This window comes from Ochotona princeps, chromosome 2, assembly GCF_030435755.1.
Source record: "Ochotona princeps isolate mOchPri1 chromosome 2, mOchPri1.hap1, whole genome shotgun sequence".
Lineage (NCBI taxonomy): Eukaryota > Metazoa > Chordata > Mammalia > Lagomorpha > Ochotonidae > Ochotona > Ochotona princeps.
Genome location: NC_080833.1, coordinates 7,165,098 through 7,178,129, shown reverse-complemented (window position 1 = coordinate 7,178,129; position 13,032 = coordinate 7,165,098). Strand labels below are relative to the sequence as shown.

Below are 13,032 nucleotides of genomic sequence, written 5' to 3'. Positions count from 1 at the left end.
TCTGGCCCTGCCGCCCACGTAGGAGATACAGCTGGAGTTTCATGCTCCTGGCTTCAGCCTGGCCCAGCCCTCATTATCGCAGCCTTTAGGGGAATGAACCAGTGGATGGAATCTCTCTCTCTGCCTTTCTCACCTCTCATTTTCTGTTGTACTGCTTTCAAAAAAAAGCAAAAAAAAAATCTTCAAAAAGACAACTCTGTCCAGGACCTTCCACACTTGAGACCTGGAGCACATGCACCCAGGACGCCCACAGAGGCAGCGCCCTCTGCTGGGCACGCTCTCTGCAGGAGCCTCTCACCTCCAGAGCCCAGGAACCTCTTTCCATCGGACACCATTGGGTACTTGGCCTCCAGCCTGCGGTCTGGATAGATGAGCTCCTCGGCTGAGAAGACCACCTGACTCCTGGCCTGCCGGAACTTCTTCAGGAGCTCGCGGGGCCCCGACGCAAACACCACATCATAGCTGTGACCCAAGCAGAGGAGCCAGAGAGGGGAGAGGTGAGTGGGGACCGGGGACAGCCCAGGGACTCCGCCCTCCCAGACCCCTCCATTCCCACCAGCCCTGGGTCCCCATCTGGAAAACGGATCTGCCCCAAGTTGGCCTGCACGTTTTTACCCATCTCCTGGCCACCATAACCCAAGTCCTTGTCACATCAGGCAAGTGATGCCTCCCATATTTTTACCGAGGGCGGGAAAGGGTTACAACAGAGCAGTCTATTACTGATCTGTTTATTTAAAGGACAGAGTTAGAGAAACAGAAAGAGTAAGACAGATCTCTACCCACTCTCCATACAGCCTCAACAGCTGGGGCTAGAACTTCATCCAGGTCTCCCATGTGGATGCAGGGGCCCAAGCACTTGGGCCATCTCCCACTGCTTTCCCACGTGCATCAGCAGGGAGTTGGACTGGAAGTGTAGCAGCTGGGACTGGAACCAGCACTCATGTGGGATGTTAGTGCTGTTGGTGGCAGCTTAACCCACTGTGCCACAGTGCCAGCTTTCTGCACCAGAGGGCTTTGCCCAGGATTTGTGGAACCCCTAAAAACCACATGCACCTTCAATTAGAGTGAGGCCCTCTTATCCTTGCTATTTGGGGAGAGACTCATTTTAGGCCATGGGCACATCTCAGAGACACTACAGATCTAGACTGCACTAAAGTGAGAACTGCAAGCAAGTGCGTTCCTGAGGTTTCTGGCTTCCTGTTGCCTGTAAATCATGTCCGTGTTAAGTGTATCTAAAACACAACGGCCAGGGGCTTGTGCTGCGGTCAAGCCACGACGAGCAACACCAGCAACCCTTGTGAGAGGACTGGTTAAAGTCCTAGATGCTCCACTTCTGATCCAGCTCCCTGCTGATGCGACTTGGAAAGCAGCGGAACACTGCATGAGTGCTGGGGCCCCTGCACCCACAGGGGAAACAGAGATGCAGTTCTTGGCTGGAGGCTCCGGCCTGGCCCAGACCGCGCTGTTGCAGTCCGTGGATAGAAGAGCTCTCCCTTTCTCTCTCAAGAGTTCAATCCCTCTCCCTTTCAAATACATCTAAAAATAAATAAATGCATGAATAAATAAATAACTGAAGGGGGCAGGTGCTGTGGCATAGGAGGCAAAGCCACTGCCTGTGGTGCTGGCATCCCATACAGGCACTGGTTCTAGTCCCATCTGCTCCACTTTCCATTCAACTCCCTGCCAATGTGGCTGGGAAAGCAGCTGCAGATGACGCAGGTGTTCGGATCCCTGAACTCACATGGGAGACCTGTAACAAGCTCCTGGCTCCTGGCTTTGGACTGGTCCAGTTCTGGCCATTGTGGCTGTTTGAAGTTTTTGTTTTTGTTTTTTTTAAATATTTATTTGGACCCGGCGCCGTGGCCTAGCGGCTAAAGTCCTCGCCTTGAAAGTGCTGGGATCCCATATGGGCACCGGTTCTAATCCCGGCAGCTCCACTTCCCATCCAGCTCCTGCTTATGGCCTGGGAAGGCAGTCGAGGACGGCCCAATGCTTTGGTGGGACCCTGCACCGCGTGGGAGACCTGGAGGAAGTTCCTGGCTCCTGGCTTCAGATCGGCACAGCACTGGCCGTTGCGGTCACTTGGGGAATGAATCATCGGACGGAAGATCTTCCTCTCTGTCTCTTCTCCTCTCTGTATATCTGACTTTGTAATAAAAATAAATAAATCTTTAAAAAAATAAAAAATATTTATTTATTTATGGAAAATAAGATAAACAGAGAGAAGGAGAAACAGATAGGAAGATCTTCTGTCCAGTGATTCACTCCCCAAGCAGCCGCATGGCTGGGGCTGAGCTAATCCGAAGCCAGGAGCTTAAAGCCTCTTCCAGGTCTCCCACGCAGGTGCAGGGTCCCAAGGCTTTGGGCCATCCTCAACTGCTTCCCCAGGCCACAAGCAGGGAGCTGTGTGGGAAATGGGCTGCCAGGATTAGAACTGGTGCCCATATGGGATCCTGGAGAGTGCAAGGGAAGGACTTTAGCCGCAAGGTTATGGCGCTGGGCTCCTTTTGTTTGTTTAAGATTCATTTTTCGGAAAGTTACAGAGAGGAGAGATAAGAGATTTTCCCATCTGCTAGATCACTCCCCAAATGACCAGAACTGAGCAGACCCAAAGCCAGGAACCCAGAGTTGCCTTGGGTCTTTCATATGAGTGCAGGGTCCCAAGGTTTTGGGTCATCCTCTGCTATCTTTCTAGGCCACAAGCAGGGAGCCAGAAGAGAGGTGGGGCAGCCGAGACTAGAACCCACATCCATATGAAATGCCAGCACCACAGGCTACAGGGCCTGCTGTTTCAAGCTAGAATCTCTCTCTCCCTCTGTCTCTTTCCCTTTACCCCATCTCTCTGGGACTCTCCCCTGCAAGCCCAGGTAAGGAAGCCCCACTCACCTGTCGGTGAAGAGAATGACCAGGTCCTCCTTGTCTGCATGCTTCTCCAGAGCCTTCTTCAGCAGCCGGACCTTCTGCCCTCCACCTGCCGACAGCCCCGTCTGCTCATGCCAGTCCTCCCCCAGGCCGAGCACCTGCAGAAAAAGGCCCCTGAGCGCTGGCTCTCGTAATAACAGACTTTTCTGGTCGAAGTCCCACGACCGAGTCACGCAGTAAGCATCTAACTTGATCTGCCCCAGCTCCTCTGATCCTCCCCTATAGGAAACCCAGTGGGCACAGGCGTGAGGCTGACCTGTGGGCACGTGACTATCCCTGGACAACGAAGATCCCCATCCCGCCTGGCCCTCCCACTTGTGAGCCAAGCATGGCCTAGCAAAGCCTTCCCTAGGACTTTTCTGTTAAAATTAAGGACAGCTTGTTTTGTTCTGTTGACAAATTGGGGCCTGGGGCTGACATTGTAACATAATGGATTCAGCTGCCACCTGCAGCGCTGGCATCCACATGGGTAGCAGTTCAAGTCCTGGCTGCTCCACTTAAGATTCAGCTCCCATCATAGGCTGGGTGGGAGGCTGAGTGGGGCTTCTCCCTTTATTTCCCTCTTACCCCAGATACAGGAAAAAAAAAAGAGAGAGAGAGAGAGAGAATGAAACAATGATCTTACCACTTTCCTGTAGCCCTTGACCCTTTGTGGCCTAATCAACTATGTAAAGATTATCAAAATAAAGTAATAAATAATAAAAAAAAAGATGCAGCTGCCTGCTGATGTGCCTAGAAAAGCACATGAGCCCCTGCACACACATGGGAGACCCAGAAGAAGCGCCTGATTCGCAGCTTTGGCCATTGCTTGGGGAGTGAACAAGCAGATGGAAGATATCTCTCTCTCTCTCTCTTTGTAACTCTGCCTTTCAAGTACATAAATTTAAAAAAAAGAAGAAGAAGAAAAAAGGGGCCAGGCGCGATAGTGTAGTGGTTAAAGTCCTCGCCTTGAACGCGCCGGGATCCCATATGGGCGCCAGTTCTAATCCCAGCGGCCCTGCTTCCCATCCAGCTCCCCGCCTGTGGTCTGGGAAAGCAGTCGAGGACAGCCCAATGCCTTGGGACCCTGCACCCGCGTGGGAGACCTGAAAGAGCTCCTGGCTCCTGACTCCGGATTGGCTCAGCTCTGGCCGTTATCTTCACTTGGGGAGTGAACCATCAGACGGAAGATCTTCCTCTCTGTCTCTCCTCCTCTCTGTATATCTGCCTTTCCAATAAAAATAAATCAATAAATCTTTAAGAAAAAAAAAAAGGTTGGGGTGTGTGTGTGTACAGCCGGTGGTCACCTTGCGGCCACGTGGAGGAAGGACGCAGAGATGGGAAGCAAGGCCTCATTTCCGCAGCTTGAAACCCTGGATCGAACCAGGCCTGATGTCCCCTCGCTCCAGCCTTCACTTAGGTGAGCTGACAACACCTTCTCTTTCTGGCATCAGCTCGCACTGCTTTAGGGCAGGCCTCCAGGCTCCATCCCTCCCCAGGTCAGGGGTGGTGCTAATCCAGCCGCGGGCAGGAGTGTCCTGCACCCTGGCCTCTGAGCACTCGTCTGCCCCTCGCACCCTCCCCATCTCTGCCTCACACATCCAGCCCCCTCCTCACCTGGATCTTGTAGTTGAAGAACTGGGCAGAGCGCTTGAAGCGGCGGAAGCCCTCCGTCTCTTTGGTGGCCACCGTGAGGACTAGCAGGTTGTCTGTGGACAGAGAAGGGCATGAATGGGAGTGGATGCATGAGAGGAGGTGATGGGGGCAGGGGGAGCAGGGATCACTATCTGTAAGGACCTGGCACAACCCCCACCTCCAGGCCATCCCAGACCAGCCCTGCCCCACCCAGTGGGGCCCAGGCAGGAAGGCTGTGATCGCTCAGCTGGGCTCTGCTCTCCCATGGCCCTGAGGGCTCACACAGGGGCAGGGAGAATCCACTTTGATGCTGCCGCTGGGAGGCCCCTCTGCAGCCGGCGTGGGACGTTAGCCTCTGCGTGGCAAACACAAGGCTCAATGCACCACCTCCACACCTGCACCCTGGGCAGACATTACTAATCATCCCCACAGTGCTTCTCCCCAAGCCTCACCCAGTTCCAGGGTCTCCCAACACCGCGCTCAGAGTCCAGTCAGCCCAGAGTGGAAGTGACCTGAAACCTGCCCCACCACAGACTGACCTGTGACCTCGGGACAGACAAGCTGTCAGTGTCTAAGAAGGGGCCTCTCCGAGGCTCTGCAGTATGATTCCCCTCTGACAGAACCTGCTGGAAACAGCCCCCCACCCAGCAGCCCTGGGAGCACCAGCAGCCCCTCCTAGACCACCCCTGTAGGCTCCGCAGGGATTTGAGGAATGTGGAGTTGGCCTGCCCATCCCAGCTCCACCCCTTAGAGCGGTGTAGCATTGGGTAAACCCTTGGCCTCTCTGAGACTGAGAATGAAGAGGAGACCCCCCCCACCCGTGGGTGAGGGGACCAGCTGAGTGGGACCAGGCATGAAAAGTGCTTCCTAGGCCACCCATACAGACCCAGGGCCTCAGCCAGTGATGGGGGCTGGGAGTGACTTGCCCTGGCATGCAAGCTCCCCACCAACCCCAACCCAGCAGGGTGATGTTCTCACCCTCCCCCATGCAGGTCCTCCAGCAGGGGCCTCACTTCCTGCCCTGGCTACCTAGGTGCCCCATCTAACCTTCTCCACACCACAGGAACAGCTACAATGATATCCTGGCCCCACAGCACCTCAGGAAGCCACCTCGGCTCACCATAACTGCAATGTGAATCAGAATCGCCTGAGGATGCAGGAAACACCGGCCAGGTGAGCGGCAGGCAGGTGAGCCCACCCCTGTCCCTCTGTCCTAGGAAGGCAGGAGAAGCCTGGGCCCCATCAACAAAGGGATCTCACTTACCAGAGCTGGTTGAGGCTGGCCCCAGAACAGGGGGCTGGCGCCAGGCAGCCCTGCAAAAACTGGCAGACATCAGACGGGGCAGGAGTGGGTACAGATACACCCAGCAGGTATGGTGGATTGGGGGGGAGAGACCTCACCAACTGATTCAGGTCCAGAAAGGGGAGCAAGGTTCCCCCAACTCCTGCCAGGATGGCTAAGTTCCCACCCTCCCCTTCTCAACAGGGCCTGGCTGGGGACAGGAGAGTGTCACATTTCAGGCGTGGACAAAGCCAGCCTGTGAGTCTAGCTTCCCCATGGAGCAGTCAGCAGAGGAGGGGCAGAGGGCTGAGATCTCAAATTCCTGCATCCAAACCCCAGCCCTGGGGCAGCACTTCCTGGCGCCACACTCTGCCCAAAGCACTGGACCCAGGAAACCCTGCGCTGCACAGTTAGGACAGTGAGGCCCACCAGAGACAGGGAGGACCTGACCCCAGGAGGTGGACCCGGGAAGCCCAGGCCTGGGACCCCTCTCTTAATCTGACTGCATTCATGTAACGCTCAGGTAAAGAACCTCAACGTTTTCTGCCTTTTGTGATTCTGCCTTACATGTTTGGCTGGGGGCTGTGTGAACTCCAGGCCTGACAGTCTACATGACACCTGTGACACCCGGCAGGACACCTGGCAGGTCACGTAGGCAGAGCACCCTTCAGGAAGGAGGCCCCTGGTGTTAGATAAGACCCACTGCCCTATAGCCCACCAGTTTGTACTTTTTGAAAGTTGCTTGCTTCAAACCCACCAATGGAAGCCTGCCAACTTGCTCTTTTTAAAAATTAACAGTTGGGCCCGGCGGCATGGCCTAGTGGCTAAAGTCCTCGCCTTGAAAGCCCCGGGATCCCATATGGGCACTGGTTCTAATCCCGGCAGCTCCACTTCCCATCCAGCTCCCTGCTTGTGGCCTGGGAAAGCAGGAGAGGACGGCCCAAAGCCTTGGGACCCTGCACCTGCGTGGGAGACCTGGAAGAGGTTCCTGGTTCCTGGCTTCAGATCGGCGCGCACCGGCCGTTGCGGCTCACTTGGGGAGTGAATCATCGGACGGAAGATCTTCCTCTCTGTCTCTCCTCCTCTCTGTATATCTGACTTTGTAATAAAATAAATAAATCTTTAAAAAATAAATAAAAATAAAAATTAACAGTTAAACTGACCAATCATGACTGTATAATTATATGAAATTGGCCTAAAATGTATAAAACCCTGTACTGTTAAACCTCAGTCCTTTTTTTTCTGGATCTTCTGCTGCCTCTTCTGTTGCAGCTTTTCCGGCTTCGGCCACCATGGTGGTGGCTGTTACTGCTCCCCCGTCCTGCCAGGCTGGGAAGGCTAGGTTAGTTTGAATAAACCGCCTTTATGCGTTTGCATTGACTTCAGACTCCTGATGATTTTCTGGGACTCACAAAATCTAGGCACAACACAGGCCCAAGCTGGCAGCCGGGCCTTTTGTTGAAATGGCCCTGTCCCCCCACCTGTCATCCAGGAAATTTTCTAGCCAGAATAGGAGTGTGGGCCCTAGCCCTCCACAGACCCACCTGCCTCCCCTGTCTCATGCCTTTTTTTTTTTAAGATTTATTTATTTATTTTCATTACAAAGATATACAGAGAGGAGGAGAGACAGAGAGGAAGATCTTCCGTCCGATGATTCACTCCCCAAGTGAGCGCAACGGCCGGTGCTGTGCCAATCCGAAGCCAGGAACCAGGAACCTCTTCCAGGTCTCCCATTCGGGTGCAGGGTCCCAAAGCATTGGGCCGTCCTCGACTGCTTTCCCAGGCCACAAGCAGGGAGCTGGATGGGAAGTGGAGCTGCCGGGATTAGAACCGGTGCCCATATGGGATCTCGGTGTTCAAGGCGAGGATTTAAGCCACTAGGCCATGCCACCGGGCCCTGTCTCATGCCTTTTGCCAGGTGTCTACACTGGGACCTTAACAAGCCCTGGCTTCCCCGGACCTCCAGTGCCTGCCCCACAGTCAAGGAGCCCCGTGAGACCACTACATTGGGAGGAACCAAGTCGACCAGGATGTCAGTCTTGCAGGGGAAGTGGGTAAGACCAGAGGCTGGGGCTTAGGACCACAGGTCTGAGGTGGGCCCAGAACTCTGGATCTTTCTGGCAATCCTCAGGTGACTTCTGACGTTGACTATCCTGGGGGTTCACCATCCCAGTCCATAGCTCTGATCCTCTGCCTGTAGGCACCAATGCTGGGTCTGGGGGCGAGAGGACAAAAGGCAAGCCCTGCCCCAGGGACCCTGGCTTCACCTCTGACTGCCCTCCCCCTGAAAAGCGCTACCAAGTCTAGGCCGCATCCATTCTCTTGATCTCATTGCCACATTTACTCCTTCCCACCAGAAGCCCCTAGCCCACCTCCCCCAGGAAGCCCTACTTCATAATGCCCAACCCTCATGTGGTCACTCCATTTATCCAACACTTGATATCTGGGCACAGACCTGCTCCTCTGCCCTTGACCAGGTCTGGGTCACATTTTGATTTCCTTGGTCTTTTCCATCCCGGCTAGGATGGAGCATGACCAAAACATGGTGATTTTAAAAGCCAGGACAAGAGGTCATGTGCCAGGTGTATGCAGTGTGTGAAGCCCGTGTGACCACTGCCACCCAATGTGACCACTGCCACCCGATGAGGTGGGCAGCATGTCTGTGGATGAGGAGCCTGAGGCACAGAGCGGCTATAACCTGCCAAGTGCCCAGAGGCAGGGAGCACGGGCTGGCCACGCACTGAACATCACCATGTGCTGGCCCAAGAGCCCAGCATCTCAACAGCCCCAGCTGCAGACACCCTGCAGCATCCCCTGCCCTCTCTCAAGCCCGGTTGGCCTGGGCCCCCAGTGTCAGTCATGGGGGAAGGCCTCTTTCCAGCCCATCCCCAGGCCAGGGAGGGCTCTGAGCAACCACAGGGTGTCAGCGTGGTTTCCCAGCCCCAGGACTCCCCAGTCTGCTTTCTGTCTGCTGCAGCCGGCCTGCCTTGGGCTGAGTCCAGGGCATACATCAGGCCTGGCACCTGAACACTCAGCTGCCCCTCCCTGCTGCCCAGAACCTAGCAATGATTTTCCCAAATGGAGAAAGTAGGGACAACAGACAAGGACGGGAGAGACAGACTGCTGGGAAGCTAAAGGACCTTTCCAAGCCTTAGTTTCCTAGTCTGTGAAAGAGCAGGAAAACGGACAACCACACAACTGGTCCTTCTTCGCTGCAGGCGACATCCAACCAACTGTAACCCCAGAACATTTGGCAGAAAGCTGCTTCTGCACTCAGCATGTACACAGGTCCCCTTCTTGCCTTCTCTCCCCAAACAACACAGCGTACCTACCTGCAGTTCCTAAAAGTCAGAGTTACAGAGGGAGAGACAGAGATCACCCATCTGCTGGGGGCCTCAGGTGTGAGGGTGGGCCACAGTGAAGCCAGGAGCCCTGGGCTTCCTCCAAGTCGCCCATGTAGGTACAGGGACCCAAGCACCCAGGCTACCTTTGGCTGCTTTCCCAGGTACATTAACAGGGAATTGGATCCAAAGTAAGATGCTGGCATCACATGCTATGGCTTCACCTGCTGTGCCATAGCACCAACTCCAGTATAACAAGTGTTTGTATAGTATTTATATTGCATTAGGGATTATCAAACACCTAGAGATGGTTTAAGGTATATGGGAAGGACCAGCATTATGGTGTAACAGGGTAAGCTGCCACTTGCAGCACCAGCTTCCCATATGAGCACCAGTTCAAATCCTGGCTGTTCCACTTCCAATTCAGCTTCCTGCTAACGCACCTGGGAAGGCAGCAGAAGATGGCCCAAGCGCTTGAGCCCCTGCATCCATGTGGGAGATCTGGAAAAAACTCCTGGCTCCTAGCTTCAGCCTGGCCCAGCCGTGGCCACTATGGCTATTTGGGGAAGGTCTCTTTCTCTCCCTCCCCATTATGTCTATCAAATAAATAAATAATAACCTATATCACTAAACAAAGTGTGCAGAGGGTGTGTGCAGTTTGATGCAAACATCACACCCTTTAATACAGGAAACTCGAGCAGCCTTGGGTTTCGGTGTCTGGGGAGGTCCTGAAACCCGTGCACGTGGACATGAGGGGTGACTGCACCTCCTCCAGATGCCTAAGGATTCCATAGCTGATGTCACATGGTGCTCAACATGGTGGCCACGAGGCCCTTATCCCTGCGAATCTCCCTGAAGAGGTCACTGCGGAGAGTGGGGCATGTGCAAACCCACGGAGGGGCTCCTCACAGGGCAGGACCTGGCTGGGCACAGCTGGTGGCCCCCCTGCCCCAGCAGTCCCTGCCAGGTGAGGAAGAGAGGAAGAAGATGGTATATAGAAGCAGGCCTTGATGTCACGGCACGGCCATGATATGCCGAGACTGCCTTATGGGAAGGTAGGAGGCAGAACGCTCTTCCTGTAGCCTCTCCCTAGCTGGGGCTGAAACCATCCACAGGTCTGGCAAAATGGCAGGACATGGGAGTCCCAGTGCCTGGTAGCCACCCTCAGGGAACTCACTCCCTGCTGCGAAACAACCTGACCTTCGCAAGCCCAGCTGGTCTCCTGGAGCCACGTCCCTCAGCAGCTGCCCTTCCCTTGCCACCGCCAAGCCAAGGCCTGCAGGGACAGGCGTGGACGCAGCCCAAAGGCCAGGGAGCAGAATAGGCTCAGGCATCTGGACTCCCACTCTCCAGCTCCCCACCCCTCTGCCTGTCTGCATGATGCACTGTCAAAGGCCTTTCCTGTCCCCTGCATCGGTCTGGAAGCTCCCAGGACAAGTAACGTCTCCTTGCTCGGACCCAGGGCTTCCCCAATACTGCAGCAAATCCCCTTTCCCAAGCTGGGACCCACTGTACACTCCCAGTGTCTGTTCCTAATTGTATATTCTTCCAGCTGTCCCATGCCAGCCGCCTGCCGGGGGGTGGGAGCATCTGGCCTCTCTGAGGGTAGCGAGCAGCTCAGGCAAGGCCTGCTGGGAAAATGACCACTTGCGCTGACTACCTGTCCAGCTGCCTTGGGTCCCATCTCAGTTGGGTTTGGGGACAGAGACACCCAGAGTTGGGGCCAGCAAGTGACACACCTGGGAACAGCTGTGGCAACCTGCCCGTTTTCACATCTACAAAACAGGGCATATAACTTCTCACCTATAAAGACAGCACATAGAGCAAGGAAATCCAAGGACTCAACATGAAAGCGGCCTGACATGGGGCCCCCCAGCAGAGCAGACAGGCTCTGCCGGGTGTTCCGCCTGCATGGCCTCTGCTGCGCCATCCTGGGCCTGCTGCCCACCCAGCTCCCTGCGAGGGCAGCTGAAGCCAGTCATCAGTATGGCCCCTCTCTGGCCATCTCCTGCGATGATCTTGGGGTTGGAGGCTCACATGGACAAAAGCAAGCGAAAGAGAAGTACAGGCAAGATTCCAGTGCAGCAGCCTAATGGCTAAAGTCCTCGCCTTGCAGGCACCAGGATCTCATATGGCCGCCAGTTCATGTCCCAGCTGCTCCACTTCCCATCCAGCTCCCTGCTTGAGGCCTGGGAAAGCAGAATGGAGAGTGGCCCAAAGCTTTGGGACCCTGCACCTGTGCTAGACAGAGATCTTCTCTCTGTCTCACCTTCTCTCTGTATATCTGCCTTGGCACTTGCTAATGGTATTCATGCCGGGACCTTTTATTTATTTATTTAAGATTAATGATTGAAGGAGAGATTGAGTGATTGAAGAGAGGGAGATCCCACCTTCTGGCTTACTCCCCTAACAACCACAATAGCTGGCACTGGGCTAGCCAGAAGCTCCATTGGGGATTCCCCCGTGAGTGGCAGGAAAGCCGGCAACTGGGCCATCAGCAGAGGCCTCGCAGGTGCGTGAGCAGAGAGCTGGACAGGAAGCGGAAGCAGGCTGCATTCCAGGCATTTCCATACAGGATGTCAACGTCCCAAGTGATGGTGGCATAACCCACTGGGCCTGTGAAGACACTGGAGGCCCTGTGTCGAATGAGACACCCTGACCCACCCCACTGCTGAGGGCTTTTAAATTTTTATATATTTTTTCAAGATTTACTTTATTTTTATCAGAAAGGCAGATACACAGAAAAAAGGAGATACAGAGAGAAAAATCTTCAGAAAGCTGGAAGGGAATGGAGAAGCTGGAATATGAACAGGAGCCCATATGGGATCCCGGTGCTTGCAAAGCAAGGCAAGGACTCCAGCCACTAGGCTACTATGCTGGTCCCCGCTTTTTAATTTGTTTAAGATTTACTCTTTTTTTTTAGACGGATTTTTAAAAAAGATTTATTTTTATTTTTATTGCAAAGTCAGATATACAGAGAGGAGGACAGACAGAGAGAAAGATCTTCCGTCTGATGAATCACTCCCCAAGTGACTGCGACAGCCAGTACTGTGTCAATCCAAAGCCAGGAGCTTTTCCTAGTGGAGCTGCCGGGATTAGAACCAGCACCCAAATGGGACCCCGGCACGTTCAAGGCTAGGCCACACCGCTGGGCCCAAGATTCACTCTTTTTAAATTCAAAGTTAAGAATAACGGCTCAATCCTCACCCTGCAAGTGCCTGAATCCTACATGGGGCAGGTTCATGTCCCAGCTGCTCCACTTCCCATCCAGCTCCCTGCTTGTGGCCTGAGAAAACAGTGGAGGACGGTTCAAAGCCTTGCGATCCTGCACCCACGTGGGAGACCCAGAAGAAGTACCTGGCTCCTGGCTTTGAATTGGCTCAGCTCCAGCTGTTGCGGTCACTTGGGGAGCAAACCAGCAGGCAAAATGTCTCTCTAAGCTGTATATCCTTTTTTCTGTATGTCTGCCTTTCCAATAATTAATACATAAATAGATGAACAAGTCTTAAAAAAAAAAACTTTCCTGGTATCTACACACATCCTCCCATGTCAATCATCTCTAGATAATTTAGGATATCACGTTGTAATCTCGCGCAGGGAGTACTGGCAAGGGGGAAAATCTCCACACTCTCAGCTCAGTCCAAAACTGATTTTTTTTTTTCTGACTACGTTCTATCTGCAGCTAGTGAAATCTGTGGACTCAGATGCCTAGGACCCAAGGGGCTAGCTGGACTCAGGGTTCTGCAGTTCCCAGTCCTTCCCTGGGGTTCCTTCTGCTGTCCCGTGGCGCCCACATCTCAAGCACCACACCATCCCCGACCCCCAGGTTGTCCAGCAAGGGAGAGCCGGTTGGGCTGGAATTGTGTGCAGCCC

General features: G+C 54.2%; 1 protein-coding gene across 1 annotated transcript in view; it reads right to left on the bottom strand.

The window, feature by feature from the left end:
* The window catches only part of PLOD1 (procollagen-lysine,2-oxoglutarate 5-dioxygenase 1), a 29,577-nt gene that overhangs the window by 15,751 nt on the left and 794 nt on the right, over nt 1-13,032 (bottom strand). Inside the window, exons 2-4 of the mRNA XM_004596036.3 lie at nt 4,519-4,610; nt 2,887-3,020; nt 299-462 (exon numbers count right to left, since the gene is read on the bottom strand). Coding sequence (XP_004596093.2) covers nt 299-462; nt 2,887-3,020; nt 4,519-4,610 — 390 coding nt within the window. The remainder of the gene's footprint in view (nt 1-298; nt 463-2,886; nt 3,021-4,518; nt 4,611-13,032) is intronic.